The sequence below is a fragment of the Lepus europaeus genome, chromosome 3 (genome assembly GCF_033115175.1).
Source record: "Lepus europaeus isolate LE1 chromosome 3, mLepTim1.pri, whole genome shotgun sequence".
NCBI lineage: Eukaryota > Metazoa > Chordata > Mammalia > Lagomorpha > Leporidae > Lepus > Lepus europaeus.
In genome coordinates, this window is record NC_084829.1 from 73,260,996 (window position 1) to 73,280,674 (window position 19,679).

A 19,679-nucleotide genomic window follows, 5' to 3' on the forward strand; every position below is an offset into this window, starting at 1 on the left:
GAGAGAGAAAGAGAGAGAGAGAGAGAGAGAGTCTTCCATCCACTGGTTCACTCCCCAACTGGCCACCATGGCTGGAGCTGCACATATCTGTTAATTAAACATTATTTGTAAAGGCATGGAATCATTTAACGTGACCAATGATTAAATTACATTTATATGGATGCAATAGAATGTTGGAAGTCATTTGAAGAAGTTTTTGTGGAACTATAAAATGTTCTTTATAATTAAGTGGAAGAATGATGAAAACTCTAAGGAAGTAGGGTCTCAGTAATACAGTGTAAAAGAAAGACAGGAGGAAATAGGTAAAAATGATGATGATTGGCTTCAAATTTTAGGATATTTGGTGGTTTGGCTTTACCTTTGTTCAAATTCTACATTTTCCAAGTTTTAGATAATGAATTAACATTACTTGTAAGATGAGAAATACAAGTTAGTTTTGAGTTTTAGTTCTTTTTTTTTTTAAACTTTTATTTAATGAATATAAATTTCCAAAGTACAGCTTATGGATTACAATGGCTCCCCCCACCCATGACTTCCCTCCCACCCACAACCCTCCACTTTCCCGCTCCCTCTCCCCTTTCATTCACATTAAGATTCATTTTCAATTCTCTTTATATAGAGAAGATCAGTTTAGTATTATATTAAGTAAAGATTTCATCAGTTTGCCCTCACATAGCAACACAAAGTGAAAAATACTGTTGGAGTACTAGTTATAGCATTAAATCACAATGTACAGCACATTAAGAACAGAGATCCTACATGATATTTTTTAAAAATTGATTAATTTTCTATGCAATGTCCAATTTAAAACCAAGGTTTTTTTCTTTTTTCATTTTCAATTATCTTTATATGCAGAAGATCAATTCAGTATATATTAAGCAAAGATTTCATCAGTTTGCACCCACACAGAAACACAAAGTGTAAAAATACTGCTTCAGTACTAGTTATAGCATTACTTCACATTGGACAACCCATTAAGGACAGATCCCACATGAGACGTGAGTACACAGTGACTCCTGTTGTTGACTCAACAATTTGACACTCTTGTTTATGGCGTCAGTAATCTCCCTAGGCTCTAGTCATGAGTTGCCAAGGCTATGGAAGCCTTTAGGGTTCGCCGACTTCAATCTTATTCCGACAGGGTCATAGTCAAAGTGGAAGTTCTCTCCTCCCTTCAGAGAAAGGTACCTCCTTCTTTGATGGCCCCGTTCTTTCCACTGGAATCTCACTCGCAGAGACCTTTCATTTAGGTCTTCTTCTTTTTTGTTTTTCCAGAGTGTCTTGGCTTTCCATGCCTAAAATAGTCTCATAGGCTCTTCAGCCAGATCCAAATGCCTTAAGGACTGATTCTGAGGCCAGAGTGCTATTTAGGACATCTGCCATTCTATGAGTCTGCTGTGTATCCCACTTCCCATGTTGGATTGTTCTCTCCCTTTTTGATTCTATCAGGTAGTATTTGCAGACACTAGTCTTGTTTGTGTGATCCCTTTGACTCTTAGACCTATCAGAGTGATCAATTGTGAACTGAAGATGATCACTTGGACTAGTGAGATGGCATTGGTACATGCCACCTTGATGGGATTGTATTGGAATCCCCTGGCACGTTTCTAACTCCACCATTTGGGGCAAGTCCAATTGAGTATGTCCCAAATTGTACATCTCCTCTCTCTCTTTTTCCCACTCTTATATTTAACAGGGATCACTATTAAGTATTGCTTTGTAAGTAGTGCATTCATGCTGATTTAAAGTTCAGAACTAGGGGCTAGTATTTTGCCTTGTGGTTAAGACACTAGGTAATATGCCTGTGTCCCATGCAGTAGTACCTGTGTTTGATTCCTGGCTCAGACTACAGGTTCCAACTTCTTGCTAACATGCTCCCTGGAAAGTAGCAGCAGATGGCTCAGTCCTGGGTTTGGGTTTCTGGCTCCCAGTTTTGGACTGGCCCAGCCCTAGACATTGTGAGCATTTGGCAAGTAAGCCAGTTGATGACAGTTCTCTTTCTGTATCTGTCAGTCTTCTGACTCTCAAATAAAAAAAAAATTAAAAAAAAAAAAAAAACCACAACATTGGAAGCAAATCGTACGAGGAAATCTAATCTTACCTGTTGAAAACACAGGGGTTTCATCAGACTTTCGCAATGTTTCCTCTGTTGATATTTCATCTTTTCTATTAGCACAATTGAACAGAGAGAAGAGTTGGTGACAGGAACTTTATGACAATTGGGAACATATATTTAAGTTTACCCATATTGAAAAAGCCTAAAAATTAGGGATTTACAACAGAGGTTTACTGATTTTTTGAATTACAAGAGTATCATTTGAATATATTCTCTTTGAAGGAAAATCTAAACAGCCTCCTGAAATGATTCTGTTTGATTCCAGGTTTCTCCATAATTATCTTGGCTTTGTATAGTCTTGGGGAGCATTTCTACAGTTGGCAAAGCTGGTCTTCAGGCCCTGATGTTTTATAGTCCCATTGTACTTACATCATGTTCTTGACGCCAAAGATAATGCATAACATGATTTGTAAGTGAAATATTCTTGCCATAATCTCAGCTCCTCAAGCCTGCAAATCTGTAGAGTCTTCAGGCTTACCTAATAAAGTAATTGCTATGGTTTTTGTAGTGAAAGGCAGGTAGAATTTTGGGTATATATTATAATAATATATATAATATATATTACAGATATATTAAATCTGTATTTTGGACACAACCATTGCTTGCAGCAGTAACCAGCCAGGAAGTTGGGGGTAGGTTTGAAGTACTGTGGAATGGCAGTGTGGATGATATTCTAGGGCAAGTCCAAGGTCATTGTGGTAGAGCTGTCTGCAAATAATGTTGGTCCATTCTGGAAAGCTTTATTTGGAAAGGAATAGTCGTGTGATGCTTTTTGAAACTCACTAAAATATTTGTTATATGATTCTAAGACCCAAAGAATTGTGCCTGTGTCAGTACAACATAGAAGTAATTGACCAATATATCTAATTTTCTGTTGGTAGACCAAAGGAAATGGCTACATGTTCTATTGTTACAGAGCCATCCAGATAGGTCATAGTCAACTGTACCACCTACATCTTTCTGCCACACCCAATTAAGCCAAAGTGCTAATAAATGTAATAGAGAACATATTATCAATCATCTTGACATGGGGTTTTGCCCATCAAAATGGATGTCAGTTGCAAAAATGGATGACTTTATTGGATCACGCTGGCAAAATATAAGCTTAGATTCCACAGTGAATTTGGAATCAGTTATTCTTGTTATTTTATTCTGGTATTGTACTATGAGAATACTTCAAAATTTCATAGAAAAAACAGAATTAAAAGGAATTTTAAAAACATTTCCATGACCTTTTAGAGTATCTCTTGTATGTGCTTAATGAACAGTTTTTAATGAAGATAATATTTAAATAAGCCTTAACTATATCAACAGTATAGAAATTATAAAGATAAATTTCTCCTTTTGCTTAATAGATCTTTTTTTTATAGTAAGCTCTCCATGTTTTACTTTGCTTTGAAAAAGAAAATCGCCAAGAAGAGTAGTTACAAAGGTGGCAGCTATTGCATCAGTCACAAGTCAGCAGGCCACTTTGTGCAGGACCCTGTGATAGGTGTTGGTTCCTTGCCCTTTACTATTAAGTGTAACTATGCCACTCCACTGGCGATCTGTTTTGTCTTCAAGGAGCCACAGTTTGGGAAGCTGAGTCACTCAGTTCTTCCACTAACTTTTATGTCAAAGTCATTTGAAAATGGCAGATTTATGAGCCAGTCAAGTAAGAAAATTTTGTGTTTTGTCTTCTGGAAAGGTTTGAAGAAAAAGAGATTTCTTTCCTCTCCTTTCCTTTATTTTTAACTTGGTATCCATAGCTAGTGTAAAATGTTTGTTCTTTGCTTTTTCTTTCTCTCAAGCCATGTTGGCAGGTACAGGAGTGGATGGAATGATTCCATTGCTTTCTTTTTCTGGTTTGGGTTCTTGTTTTTTAAAGTTTTTAAGGTTTCACTATCAAGACTTAGTTCATTCTGTTGGTGTTTTTCCTTATGGGTGGCTTCTGCTTTGCTTTATTTATTTATTATTAGTATTGAAAAGTGAATGATTCAGTAGATTATATTTTGGGGGTTTAAATCAGAGTCATTGTCTCTGCATCTTGGGATCAAAGTTAATACTCTAGTGCTAAGATTTTCCTCATTCACATTATATCCTGGCAATAGCTTTCTAAAATTCATAAACGAGTGACTTGACACATGTAAGCGATTAACAAATTATCTGCAAACTTTGCTCAGATTTGTGCAGTAGATGTAGAAATATAAAACAGTTTGGTCCTTGAGGAGTTTATATTCTTGCAGGGAAACAAGTTAAAGCAAGAAAATATTAAATAAGAAGTACCAAGTAGGGTAAAAATGCTCAATGTAAGAAGAGGTTGCTGAAGGCTCAAATAAACTATTAAGACACCAGTGGGGAGGAAGGGCTCCATCTGGAGCTTGAAAGTAGGATTTTGATAGAGTGGAGAAGGCAGATTATTCCAGACAGTAAAACAAGACCTGGAGTTAGAGCCTGGGATGAAGGGAGTGTGGACTTCGAAGCCAGCAAGTGCCTTGCAGGCAGCAGTGAGGTCATGGGTAACGGGAGGCAAAGTTGAAGGGTGCAGTGTCTTGATTAGTTTGGTTTCTGCCTCAGTAAACGTTCTACTAGGAAACAAACAATTCATTCATGGTGAGACAATTTGAGTAAAGTTTAATAAAGGGATTATCTATTAATTTATAAGAAAAGTAGAGGAACACCACACTGAGAGTGCAGTACCCAACGTATAGCAATAATAGGGTGCTAAAACCACCTGCAGGCCAGGATAGATGACAGGATACCAGGAACCAGAGAGAGGGAAGGCTCTGTGGATACAGCTGCCAGACAGGAGCTGAGCTGAAGTTCAAGGAGGCTGATGGACCTCCAAGATTAGGCAGATGTGTGTATGTATTTGTTATAAAAAGCTGTCCTCCCCCTCTTTTCTCCCTCTGACCTCCTCCTCCTCACTGGCTGGCCCTAGTCAGAAGCCAGAGGGCAGGGGGTGCTATGATACAGTTTCTACTACTCAGCTCCCTGCCACAGAGGCAGATGGAGAAGGCTGGGGAGTGAATATTGAGAAGGGCAATGAGAAGATACGGCAACCTTTTGACAGCCATGGTGCAAGGCTCAATGTAACAAAAGGAATATTCCAGACTTACTAATCCAGTAGCAGTTATGCAAATTAGGAAGGAGAAGAGGTTAGAGGTAGGGACATCTATTAGGGAGATCAGGGCTGACATTTTTCACAGAGTAAATTAATAAAGTCCTGGGCCAGGTTGGTGGCAGAAGGAATAAGCATGAAGGAACAATTGTGAAAGGCATGATAAAGTATTGTCAGTAATTCATATGTCTAAACTTGTCTCTCTTAGATTTCTAAATGCTAAATAATGTATGTAATTTGTGAGTTGAGTTTGCAAACAAAATCTCTTTTCAAATAATTTTATCTAATGTACTTTTTCTTTTCTTTCCTTTGTGATTTCTTTTTTGCATGTTGATTTTCTTGTTTTGATATTCAGTCCTTGTTGAGGATATAACTCAGCGCTTCAGTAATTTAGTTTGAGAAGTACTAACACGTTATAGAATACCAATGGGAGTTAAAAATTTAGCTTGCTCTCTAATTGTATATTTTCCTGATGTATCTGATAGATTACCAAGGATTCTAAAAATCAAACTATTTTAATTGCTCTGTGGAAATATGCATTAGATATGTGTCACAGTGATGAATTCATTTTGCCAGCAAACATTTACCTCAATCTACAAGATATATCCACTTTCTTTTTATATATTTATCTTCAGTATAATATATGCATAAATTTTCAGGATAACCTACACAGATCTTAGTGGTTGGCATAAAATTGTAAGGGTACAATGGCTTAGTCTCACTCCATTATATGATCTTTCAAAAGTGAAGAGCACGCAGTGCTCTATTTTGAGAACTTACCTCTCAGTGAAGCTTCTGTATTTTATTCTCTGCAAAAAGATAAAAAGTAATTTTACCAGGAAATAATGCCAACTGAGGAGCTAAAGTCTATTTTCATTTCCTTCTCCTTTCAACTATGTCTAAACCTGCCTGCACAATGCTGTTCTGAAGAACTACATCCCTGTTGGTCTTATCAGACACTTTCAGCATTTCTTCAACTAACCCTCATGCTCTGGAAACCAATTCCAAAGTGGGCAGGGCTGGAGGTTGGGAGCTATCCAGGTGGTACATGAAACACCCATACAGCTGCTAGGTTTACCTGCTGAAGAAGATCCAAGTGCTCCTGGGAACTGCTGAAGTTTTTGCCAATATCAAAGAGGCAGAAGGTCTCCTGCTGGCAGGTGCCGACCCAGTTCTGGTATTCCGCTGGATCCGGGATGCGATCCAGAAAGATCCGATAGGCTTCCCATACTGCCTCCTGACATACTGGAACACAGAGCCATTAGAGGTGCACAGTGGCCATGTCTTAAGATCCCCTTCTCCTACAGCACGATCTCATAACATGGAAAGTTCATTTGTGGCTTATGATGATAAACTAATTTACAGCCTATAGAACTGAATTCATCTAACAAATATTTATGGACACTATGTGCTATGGAGAAAAGGAAAAAAGAGAAGATAGGCAATATGGTAGGCATGTAGGATTGAATTTAAAACAAGAAGTTGAGGAAGACATTACTATCAAGGTGACTTCTGTGCAGTTTGCAAAAAGGAAAGACCCTTAGGCAGGAGGGCACTAGGAGCACTGAAGCAGAGCCAGGATGTCAGTGTGGCCAGAGTAAGGTTGAGACTCAGGCTGAAGCCAGGAAAATATGGTGAGAACACAGATGTGGAGGGCCTTATAGACCTGTTGGCTCCAAGTTTGGGTACAGTTAACTTGTTGTTTGAAGACTTTCCAAGTGATGAACAGGCACCCAGATATTTAAAAAATCAATTTTCATGGTCACTTAAAAAATGTTTATTTGAAAGGCAGAGTTACAGAGAGGCAGGGGCAGAGAGGTGAGATATGTTCCATCTGTTGGTTCACTCCCCAGATGGCTGCAATGGCCAGAGCTGGGCCAATCCAAAGCCAGGAACCAGGAGTTTCTTGTGGGTCTCCCACATGGGTGCAGGGGCCCAATTACTTGGACCATCTGCTGCTGCTTTCTCAGGCCATAGCAGAGAGCTGGATTGGAAGTGGAGCAGCCAAGACTTGAACTGGCAGCCTTATGGGATACTGGCACTGCAGAGAGCAGCTTTATCAGCTTCACCACAGTGCCAGCCCCATATGTGTGATTTTTTACCCTTTTCACTTCTCTGTGGTCAGAATCTATCCCCAATTTATCTGTTCTTCCCAATCTTACTGTGACACACAATAGATTACCACACAAAGGGATGATTTGAACTAGCAACATTGAGTTTGAGAAAGAGAGTGAAGTCAGTCATGAGACAACACACACGTTGGCAACACAAGCAATTTCTGTTTCTTAAGCTCCTGGTGGAACTGACAGTTGATAGATCATTAAAAGTAATGATTACAGAGCATGATATGATTGTTGACAAATAATGCCAAATAAATATAAGGAATAAGGACATTAATAAAATAACATATCTCCATCTGTACCTAAGTGAAATGAAATAAAAGAATGTAGAAAAAAATGATGTTAAACTCTATTTCTAGGACTCAATTTTGTGAATGTGACCTCTCTCCCATAGATGCATGATATAAATATTGAATAATTGTAAATTAACTCATAGAAGAGTAAAATCAAAGTAACTCCATCCATTCAGAGGCAGAAGCAAAGGAAGCTTAAGCTACAGACCCTTCATTTACACTGGTTCCTTTTCAAAGCCCTTTTCCTAAATATGCCAGTTCAGGGGCCTGCACTGTGGTAGAGTAGGCTAAGACTCCACCTGCGAACAAGCATCTCATACAGGCTCTGGTTCATATCCTGGCTGCCCCTCTTCTGATCCAGCTCTCTGCTAGTGGCCTGGGAAAGCAGTGGAAGACGGCCCAAGTGCTTGGATCCCTGTACTCCATAGGAGACCTGGAAGAAGCTCCTGGCTCTTGTCTTTGGATTGGCCCAACTCCAGGAATTGTGGCCATTTGAGGAGTGAACCAGTGGATGGAAGACCATTATCTCTGTCTCTCCCTCTCTTTGTCTGTAACTCTACCTCTCAAATCAATAAAATCTTTAAATATGCAAGTCCAATTTTGTATTTGTAAACATTTACACCCCCAAAACATATCTCACCCTATATCCATCAGCAAAAACTTGAAAAAATGTTAAACTTTTAATACACTTATTTGTTTCTATCAATTTTACATTAAAATTATTACAAATGCAACTGAATCCAGAAAAAAATTGTGTGTAATACCTATAGTCCTAGAAAATAAAAACCACGAATTCAATTTATATACATATTTTTATTACTGAGAAGTATTTTAGAGCAGTTAATAACAGATTTTTCAAGCATAGACATAAATTGCTTTGAAATAAGACTCTGAAATATTTCTCTGTTTGAGAAATGTGGTTGCATGGAGAAAATGGCATATATGACAGTTCTTGTTGTTAAGAAGAGTTTATTCATGTATTTAAGGGAATTTGATGGTAAGTATTTTGAGGCTGTAGTAGATTCCAATTCTTATTTTTAATTAAATATTCTCATCAATTTACTTTCTATCTAATTATTTATATAACTTTTAAAAAAAGATTTATTTATTTGAAAGGCATAGTTACAGAAAAGCAGAGGCTGGGGGGTGGGCAGGGGAAGAGGGAGAGAGAAAGAGAGATGTCTTCCATCTGCTGCTTCACTCCCCAGATGGCCACAACAGCCATAATTGTGCCAATCCAGAGCCATGAGCTTCCTCCAGGTCTCCCACGTGGGTGCAGGGACCCAAGGACTTGGGTAGTCTTCTACTGCTTTCCCAGGCCATAGCAGGGAGCTGGATTGGAAGAGAAGCAGCCGGGACATGAACCAGCAACTGTACGGGATGCTGGCACTGCATTTTAAAACTTATTATCTTCATGCATTTTTGATAAGCAGAGAGTCAGATACAGACACATAGAAAATGGAAAGGGAGAGGGAAAGAGAGTGAGCAAGAGAGCAGACACACACTCTTCCATATGCTGACTCATTCCTCACTGCCTGCAACCGTGGAACCTGGGCCAGCCTATAGTCAGGAACCCAGAACTTAAAACAAGGGATCCTAGGACTTGAGACATCACTTGCTGCTTCCCAGGATGCACATTAACAGGATGCTGGATTGGAAGGAGAGCTGTGATTCTAGCCCAGGCATTCAGTATGGCCTGAAGGCATCCAAGTGGCATTTTAACCAAAGTGCCAAATGCCAAATACCATCCCCCATCTAATTATTTCAACACCATGGAAAACTTTAGATGTTAACTGAAAATTATGCAAATACTCAGCTTAAGAGTTATTTTAGGGGCTTAAGTGAAAAAAATTTAGAAGATTTTTGTTGTAAGCAGTTATAGTACATTGACTTTTACCTCTAAAGGGATGGGAAACAGTTGAGGCCTTTTAGGCAGCAGTTGATATCATCTGAGTTTATAAAGCAATACTTTACTTTGCTGGGAGGAAGAGCTGTGGTGAGGAACAAGGTGTGACTATTGTGGAGACTCAGTCCAAAGTTTTGTCATCATCCTCCACCATATGCTGGGTCTGGATTTCTCATAGGTTTCCATTTTAAAAGGCAAAGAAAATTGTAGATCAATAGGCAATCAGGCAATTAGCCAACAACTACCTGGCCAAAATCTTTTCTGTTTATTCAATTTATTTAAAAGAGGTACAAAGAGAAAGCAGAGACAGGGAAAGAGAAATCTTCCATCTACTGATTCACTGCCCAAATGGCCATTAACAGCCAGGGCTGTGACAAGCTGAAGATACAAGCTGCTTCTGGATCTCTCACATGAGTGGAGGGGCCCAGGGACTTGGACCATCCTCTGCGGCTTTTCCCAGGTAAAGGAGCTGGATTGGAAGTGGAATGACTGGGACTTGAACCAGTGTCCGTATGGGATGCCAGTACTACAAGCCAGGGCTTAACCTACTGAGCCACAGCACTGGCCCCTGGCCAAAATCATAAATTAATTGATTTTTGGGTTAGTAACCCACAGAGATAGGAGAGGGTGTAGTTCTCACCACCTCAAATGTGCCATTTAGTTTCCCACAGTTGGGGAAATAACAGGAGTCAATACATGTGGGAAATAATATAGACTCACCCTGGAAAACTCTGGCCTGTCAGGCAAAGACAGGGGAGTTTTAATGCTTGTCCCAAGGCCAACCATCGTGCAATCTCTGGACATCCATCTAACCAAAAGTTTACATACCATGCAAGGAACCATTCGGATATTTTCAGACTTGTCCAAACTCTTAGAGTTGTGTGTCCAGTTGAGTGACCGGCTGCCCTGCTGTCCTTTCCGCCTTACACTCTACACTCTTTGTGGATGCTATTTTGCTCTTCTACTTTTCTCCAGTGCACCTCTTAGTTTAAGTCAAAACCCATATACGTGCCAGAGACCCAATGACACATAAAATAAACTTCCATGGCCTTCGGGGGCTTGGAGTTGGTGACTTCCTTGGCTATAACTGTGTGATACATCTGGGAAGACATACTGTCGTACTCTCTTCTGTTTACCAGTGAGGCACAAACTTCGGCATGTTTCTTTTGGACTCTGATTAATCTTCCTTTTATTTCAATTCAGTTTAAGGCTTGAACTAATTTTTTCCCCTCTGGGGCCAAGCTGTTTCCAGTTGAGCCCAAATTCAAGCCTATAGCATCAGAACAGATACAGACAGAGGTAAGGACAAGTTCATTTTCCTGAGTACTTTGTAGCTTGAGCATGTATCAGCAGTTTCCAGACATTTTTGTAGGCAGCACCTGGATATGGTTGAGGACTCTAAGGTTGAACTGGAAAGTAGGACGTATTTGTTTTTGGTGCTTGCTTGTTCCTAGTCCTGCTTCCCTTTCTGCTGCCGTTTCTCCTAGTGCAGGACATGGAACTCCTCAGTCCTGTCCAAACCCACTTCCCATAACGGCCCTGAGACACCTTGCTACCTGAAAGAGAATGTCCAAAGCTGTCTGAAGAAATCTCTCTGGGGCAGGCATGTTTCTTCCTATAGGGATCATATGGTGTGGATGAAACCCAAACCTGTAGATTTTCTATTGGTGCTTTTTCGAAGGGAGTTTCTGTTCTCCTTCGATATCCTTTCTTTGGGCTTTCTGGACATTTTCCACAAACCAAGTGGCATGGACTCCTTCTGTGATTGGCAGCTCTAGCCCATGTCCATCAGGAGTGTTCAATATCCTTAGAGGGAGCTTTAAAAAAACCCTTGAAAACTGAGGCATCAAAAGATCTCAGAGCTGTGAGGAATAAAACTTCTCAAGTTTGGAGTTCCTAATCACCTGGTTCACTTGTCCCGTATTGCCCTCCTCTGAACTTACTTGGAGGGGTTGTAGCAAGAATTCTAGGTAAATCCAGCAACTTGCCCTCTCCAGTCTTCCCCCAGTTGCTGACCAATGCCTACAATCTGCCCACACATCCTTAACCTCTTTGTTAAAGGTCATCACCTTGGCTGATGATACAGGAAGAAACGCCAAGAGTACATGTCCTGGAGGCCAGGACCACAGATAGTTATTTACACTGGGGAAGTGTTAATGTTAGACCAGTGGTTTGTAAAAATGCCTGTGTGGGATTTGCCACACTTTAGGTAAATATAGAATACACTGAATCAGAGTTAGGATGTTGGGTTCTACTCCTGCTCTGCCACCAACTGTGTCCCTGGGTATGTGTTGCCTTAGTTCCTCTGATCTCAGTTTCATTTCCTTTTCTATTAATTTAAGAGAACAGATCTCAAGTATTTCATAGATATAATTCTAATATAATGATACTTCCCTCCCTCCCCCCTCCACTTCTTTCTTTTTTAATTTTTGCAATAACATACTTTCCATTTACTTTATACTCACAGGCTTAATGCTCTGCTACATATAGGGTTCAACGAGTAAAAAGTAGAAAGACCACTATTCTCCAGGTACATAGACAAGGGCTACAAAAATAATCAATCACAAGATGTGGGGATGGTGTTTTAATGTAGTGGGCTAAGCCATTGCCTGCAGTGCCAGCAGCCACATGGGTGCCGATTTGAGTCCTGACTGCTCCACTTCCAATCCAGCTCCCTGCTAATGCACCTGGGAAAGCTGTAGAGGATGGCCCAAATACTTGGGATCCCATAACCATAAGGGACCTGGAAGAAGCTCCTGGCTCTTGGCTTCAGTGTGACCCAGCCCTGTCAGTTGTTGCCATTTTAGGCAGTGAACCAGTAGATGGAAGACCTCTCTCTCTCTTTTCTCTCTCTCTAACTCTGCCTTTCAAATAAAATAAATTTTTAAAAAAAATCACACGGGGTCAATTTTACTTTTATACATCAATTTCTTTTGTACTCTATATATTAGCTACCACACATTAAAGATAACATGATATTTGTCTTTTCAATGTGGCTTGTCAGATCTCAGTTTTCATATCTGTACAATGATAGTGTTGCCCTAGATCAGTGTTTCTAGACCTGTAAGGGCAAATGAATTATGTGGGGATCTTGTTATAGTGCAGATTCTGACTACTGGTCTGGGGGTAGTATCTGAGTGCATTTCTAACAAGTTCCCAGGACAGCACTTAGAATACCAAGAACTAGGGATCCATTCATCTTTAACCATCTGTAAGTCTCCTATCACTGATCTAGAGGGGCATAGCTTTTGATATTGGAATTTGGGGAAAGAGAGAGAGGGAGATACATAGGTTGGGGGTAGAGGAAAGAGCAGTTCAGGGCAAGTGTCCGTAAGGCAGGGAGTTGGCTGGGAAGGAGCACAGAATTCCACCTGGAGACTTCCAGAAACAAACTTGCCTCCTGTGCCTTTGTGTTTTTGGATGAGCATGTTTATGATTCTACACAAAGCTTAGAAAACTTTCATTTGTGTTGCTTTCAGCATTGGGAAAAGAAATAGCTCAATATTCCATTTGATTTAGGAGTATGAGAGCTTTCTCCCCTGATTTTGAAAGATGTCAACGGATAATTTTGTAAAAGCAATAATGAGAACAGTAAGCAGGTTACTCCATCAAAGGAATCCTGCTTGTTGTTGGGTCTTATTTCTTGTTTCTTTGTGAACCAATTTGTTTGACTTAAGAAAAACACAGTGATGAATAGTAAAATTTCCTATCACTCAGGGGCAGCCATGAAGATAATGGACTGTCATTGCTGTGGGGAGAAAAACAGTGGTTTGTTTCATCCAGGGAAACAAGAATGAAAGATGCAAACTTAATCAAGAAAAAGAGAGCCTAGAATAAAAAAAAAAAAAATCCAAAGCTAAAACTTTGGTCGTTGCATTAAGTAGTCTATTCTACAAATATATGCAGTCAGTTCTATTTGAAAATGCTGTAAAGAGTTAGAAGTAACATGAAAATAGTTTGCAATAGTGTTCACGTTCAATGTGATGCAAATACTTTATGTTTACCCATTTATCTGTGAACAGACAATATGGAATTTGCCAGTGTCATGTTCTCATCAGTGTGCACAGTGAGGCACACTCAAAATAAATAATTTATACTTTTTTTTTGAATTTCTAATGGGCTGTTTGCCATCTGTATTCACCAGTAAGAATTTACTGAGAACCTACTTTGTGAAGTACTAGAACCTCAGCATGTTAATAGAGTGCACTGGATCTTCTTTGGTTGGAGCCCTTTCTGACTGTGATCCAGTAATTTTCATTTTTCTGTGAGTATTGCTTTTGTTAGCAGGCAAGTATCCTTTTAATTCTACTGGAAATGAGCCATATGAGGAACGTAGGCGTGACACTTCTGAGACCATTAATTAACTATGCCTCCAAAACCAAGTAAGAACTCATCAGATTGACAGCTCATGCACACCTGGCACAGACATCCAAGAACTCTGCTGGATGTTCGTGTTATGGAATGGGTTCTCAGTTGTTGCAATGTGCATTGCACCACAAGCTAGAGTTGAACCTTGGTATGAAAGTAGCATCTAATTTGATCAAGGAGGAGAGGAGTAAATTCCCTCAACTTTCACAGGTAGACACATTTAATTTAGGCTTTAAATAGTCGAAGGTACTCTGCATTACTTGGAGCTACTTGAGGAGTTTAACAGCAGTCAACAAAGATTTTTTTCACTTAAAGAAGAAGTCATGGAGATTTTTTAAAACCTGTGATAAGTGAAGAAAAAAGATGGCTACTGATGGCTGTGGTGGAACTTAATCCATTAGCGTCCTGGGAATGAAGAAGCCTATTATGCTGTCTTGAGGGTAAATCTGCACTTTAACTCTGCTGAAAACCACAGTAACAGCCCTGTAATACATTTTGGTAACCATTCTTAATTTGTGTCTCCTTTGCACTCCAATGTGTCTTTCAGGTTTCAAAAATTCAGCTTTTTTATTTTATTTTTTTTAGGTCAGCAGTAAATAGTTTACACTTATTAAGGAGGTAGAAAGAGTCTGGATTGTATTGTTGTTTTTAAAAAATGAATTCTTAAGTCATAAATCAATTCATTCAGATTTCTCACCTTGGAATCATTTTATGTTTCAAACTTCATAAGAAGAATATTAAAATTCAATATGGAATTTGACAAAAAAACAAAAGAGGTAAAACTTCATATCCAGGTGCTCTTTCTGGTGACTTGTCAAATGCCCTAATAGTTTTGTGTTGCAGAAGATGTTATTTGAAGATAAGAACTCATATCTAAAATTAGTTTTGAATGTTTATTCTACATTTACTATTGGATTAATGGGCTAGTTTTTGTAACTCCTGTGGCTAAATGAGAGACCCTGGATTTTGGGGCTAAGGACCACCTACGGATGAATGAAAGGGAAGGAATTAATGGAACAAAGAGCTCAATATATTTCATGTCCTTACCTCTCAATCTATAATAAGCTTGAAGACTGGCTAAAATTTGTTTCATGGATTCCTGTGGACAGATTTTAACCCCAGATGGGAAAAAAGCTGATCTTTTTGTTCGACGCTTTGGCAGATCGAATATTCGCCTCATAGTGGAAACTTTGTGCATTTTTGCAATACTTTCAGTTGTTTCAATTCTTGGGACATTGTCTATGTCTTTAGTCTCAGAGTGGTGTATTTTAATGGAGATATCTGTAAGAGAAAGATTGATTTCCCAATGAGCATATACATCCATGTGATATTTATGATATAGAAGGATAAATGAACTAAATAAAACTAAAAATTATAATCCTCTAGTTTATGAAATTTCTATCTTGGTACAACTGCCAAATGAATTATTACAATGACAAGCCATTTTCAGGAATAAGAGAATAGTATAATGAGCTGATCTTTTTTTTTTTTTTTTATAATATCAGCGTCTCAAATCATCTTGCCTGTAGGCACTGCCAAATATTGAAACCATTTCTCACACATCTCTCTAAAAATCACTCTACTTAGCACTCAAGCCTCCTGAGGGATGTCTTGTTTGATAGACATTATAATGCATGTGGGAGTGACTCAGCATTGTGGTACCCAGAGATGTACTCTTGATGAGGAAGTCAAGTACTTCTAAAAACCAGAGGAAAAATAGGAAAAATGCAGCAAAATAATCTTCCTGTCTGTTAGTGGCAGCTCTGGGATTCCTAGCTGTGGGGAGAGGAGGCTCAGAGTGTGGAAGTTTAGTTGAAAGTGACTTGGAGCAAGGATGAACTTTAGACTTGCATTTACAGAGCCAACCTGCTGTTTGAGGTGTGGGAGACAGGACAAAGGGAAGGGCAAAGAGAGGAGCTGGCAAAGAATGTAACTCTGAGTGATTCATTATATTAATGTGGCTATGACTATTGGGGTTAGATTTGGATTTTGTTTTTAACTTTCTGGACCTTTCACAATAGTAACATATTCATTAAACTTTTTTATTTTGAATTTTTCATAGACATTTCATATCATTCTTACAAAAGTTTTACTATTTTGATGAAACATTTTATTTCTCAGTTAACCATGTAGTAGGATACTACAGAAGTGCCAAGCCCATTAATAGTATAGTCAGATTTCAATTTTTCTCTTGTCTTCATCTCTTTCATCTATACTACCATTTGAGAAAGGAATTATTGATGAACCGTTGAGACCACTCATTGTGGCCCCTTGAGACTTCAAGCATGTGGTTTATAGAGATTCACATTTCCATTTTAGTAGGGAAGGCTTTCAAACCCATTTCTGTTCAAATGTGGTTACAGACAAAAAAAAAAAAATAAACAGAGTCTGAGGAGGGTGAGAGCAATTCACATCTTGTTGAAAGTATCTCTCCTTCATGATGGAAGGTAGAGCCCTGGTGGGAATGTGTATTCTCTGTCACTCTGGAGAGTATCAGAGTACTCCTTGGGTCCTGGGCAGTGGGAAAGTCTTAGGAAAGAATTACCAGGAAAGAATAGAGTTTAGGGGTTAACTGACTCTCCCAACTGCAGATAGACCAATAAATCATAATCTCCGGGTAGAACAGAGTTATCAACGATTTGTGAAGATCCTCAGGTAATTCTAATATACAGATAGGTTTGGGAACTCCTGTTTTATAACTCTATAGAGATGTTTCCCATTGAAGAGTCAAGATAACCTATCTCAAACTGGCCTACACATCAAGGAAGTAATTATTGGATGCAAAGGAAAGCTGTAGGTAGGGAATGCCTAGTGAAAATTGATCTCTGTTCTGACCTCCTGCCTTTCCCTGGGTTCTGCTCCACACCTGATGGCTTTCCACTGAATTTTCCTAATGGTGGTTTAGCAGCAACTGGGGTGCCTCTCCTTTCCTTGTTCACATCAGATAGTATCTTTTCTACCTGATGTAGGCTATATGTGTGGATCAAGACCAGTGCTGAGGGATACGCCAGTGCTGCTGGTTTGATTTGAGTAATCCCAGGGCAGGGAACTGCACTTAGCTGGAGTGGTTCAGTCTTACTGTGGAGGTCTAGTCAGTTTTCCCTGAGTCAAACTAGAAGCATGGCAAAGTGAAAGGTGACCTTTCAACAGTGCAGCACTGTGCCGAAGGGAGATAAGAGCCAGGCACACAGCCGTTAGAGTATACTGCATATTGCAAATGTAAATTTTTGCAAAGTAATGTTCATTTTAATAACCCATTGGAACACTATATAGATTGTTATGATATTATCATAGTAAAGTTTAAGTTTTTGTGATAGTAAAAGGTGCCATCTTATCTGTGTCACCATCTATACTCCAGACAACATCTTAGGCCCTGTTGTCACCTTGCACAGTAAGCTTTGGTCCCCATGGCCCAACCACAGGTGTCAGCTCCACCCTCACCCTCGTGGGATTTGGTGCTCCTACTTCCCTGCCGTCCCCTTGGCAAAGGTCTAACAGGACCTGCTTCCTGTACACGTGCTCTTTCTTCTTCGCCCCTTCTGTCCGACCTGTCAGAATTCCCCCCTCAATAAACCCTTTCCCTTACTCCGGTGTTTGGTGTGTTTTGTAGCAGCCTTCCAGTTTAGTTGTCATTAGCATAAAAGAAGAAGCATGCATCATTGGGTAATTCTAGGCCTAGATGGGATGGCACAGACCATATTTAGGGACACTGGGCTCTGCATTTGCCCTGCCCTTCTTCTCATAATGTCTGTTTGCAATGTGGGGGAGTCCTGCTATTAAGCTGATCCTGTTTTCAAGTTTGCCACATCCCTAATCTTCAGTCTTTTTGGGGTTGGTCTTGATCTTACTTCTTGCTATATAGTGTAGAATTCTCTGAATAACTTGGCATGGGAAGAGCATGGATTCTTTTTTTTTAAAATTTATTTGACAGGTAGAGTTATAGACAGTGAGAGAGAGAGACAGAAAGAAAGGTCTTCCTTCTTTTGGTTCACTCCCTAAATGGCTGCTTCAGCCGGTGCTGTGCTGATTGGAAGCTAGGAGCCAGGTGCTTCCTCCTGGTCTCCCATTCGGGTGCAGGGCCCAAGCACTTGGGCCATCCTCCACATCCCTCCTGGGCCACAGCAGAGAGCTGGACTGGAAGAGGAGCAACTGGGATTAGAACCCGGTGCCCATATGGGATGCCGGTGCCGCAAGGCAGAGGATTAACCAAGTGAGCCACGGCACCAGCCTGTTAAGAGTATGGATTCTACCCTGTCTTTGGGAACATTGTCCCTGTCCTCCAGTTATTCCCAAGTGGCCCCATCTGGGTGTTACACTTTGCTCATACCCAGGCTCACACTCATAGATCCTGTTAGAAGTGGTGTTTAGGCTTCATTCTACCATGGTGGTTATAGAAGAGGAGTAGGAAGGTAACAGATTTGCCTTGTTTTCCAGCATTCCCCTGGCTCCCACCTGCTCCCTACCCCTGCCTACAGTGAGTCTTCCTCTGTTCTTCACACTGCTGGTGGTCTACCACAATGCTGAATTAGAATAGCTTATGTTATTCAGGATCAGGGATATCCTGATTTATTGTAATCTTTCCATTTTCAAATATGTCTGGGTTTTGAAAATAAGTTATACGGTCTCCTATTTTAAAATATTTCCTTGCTAGTGGAGGTCCAAGACAAGTACTCTACAAATAGCTGCTTCCCTCCTCTAGGAAACCTCCTGTTCCATTTCTAAATATCTCCACTTAGATAATTCATCCTTGGGCCTGAGAATTGCCTTCCAGTGACCTCCACACAGTGATCCTATTCCTGACCTCTAGGATAGCAAAAGATCATACTGCAGATACTTCCATAGAGAGTTCTTTTTAGTCTCAACTTTAGACTTGACCACATGAGTATTAGATACCACAGCTCCCTTTCTATGTTAGATAAAGCAGCCGCCACCGTGATGATAACATAGTTTGTACTGAGGTCAGAATCTTTTGTCTGCTTCTTTCCTAAGTCATTGCCAGAGAAGAGGTGGGCAAGGTCTCTGAGAAAAGGATCTTAGACTTGCTTGGATCCTAGGATGTTTATAGCACAACCTCACTGACATAGATAGTTTGTGTCTGTCTCAAGAATTTCAAGTAAAATCAATAAAGGAAGTCAGTAAGGAAAAGGGAGAAAAGGAAGAAGGAGTTGAAGCAAGAATGTTACCGATGCCAGTGAGATAAAAGAGCTGGTGTTTGTTGGAGCTAATGAAAGTACTCTTGGGTAAGGCAATTAAATCAGGAATAGATGCTATTTTTCCACTGCTGCATAAACTGTAATATTGATATTGAATTGAATTTTTAAATATTCTTTAGATGCATTTTCATGAGTTTGATGTTTTTTGTTTATATGTTTAGAAAAAGTAGGTAAAAGTTTAATGAGAATGAATTCATAGTTTCAAGATCTATCATAAAGAAGGAACATATTTGCAGGAAGACTGGAAAGATTTTTGAGGCAGAAAACACTTTTCTAGGATGATGGCAGAACATGAGTACTACCTGCATGATGATGAATTGGCTGCCATTGACAACTATCTCTGAATGAATTTCAAAATTATACAGAGAAGAGAGGAGTAAACTGATTTCAGCAAACAAAAATCCATCTTTCCCTGAATGAGAGAATTTTAGAAAACTTTAGTTGAAATATATTCTGGATTTGGAAAAAATATGAACTTGTGCTTTTATAAATTATACATTAAGTACAACAACCCCTAAATCAATGGTTTTGGGAAATAGTCATGTCATTGAATGAAGAAAGAA

General features: G+C 39.6%; 1 protein-coding gene across 1 annotated transcript in view; it reads right to left on the minus strand.

Annotated features, from left to right (window-relative positions):
• The window catches only part of IMPG1 (interphotoreceptor matrix proteoglycan 1), a 137,513-nt gene that overhangs the window by 91,120 nt on the left and 26,714 nt on the right, over nucleotides 1-19,679 (minus strand). Inside the window, exons 2-5 of the mRNA XM_062187581.1 lie at nucleotides 14,951-15,184; nucleotides 6,295-6,461; nucleotides 5,997-6,025; nucleotides 2,102-2,166 (exon numbers count right to left, since the gene is read on the minus strand). Of these exons, the coding sequence (XP_062043565.1) occupies nucleotides 2,102-2,166; nucleotides 5,997-6,025; nucleotides 6,295-6,461; nucleotides 14,951-15,184 (495 nt within the window). The remainder of the gene's footprint in view (nucleotides 1-2,101; nucleotides 2,167-5,996; nucleotides 6,026-6,294; nucleotides 6,462-14,950; nucleotides 15,185-19,679) is intronic.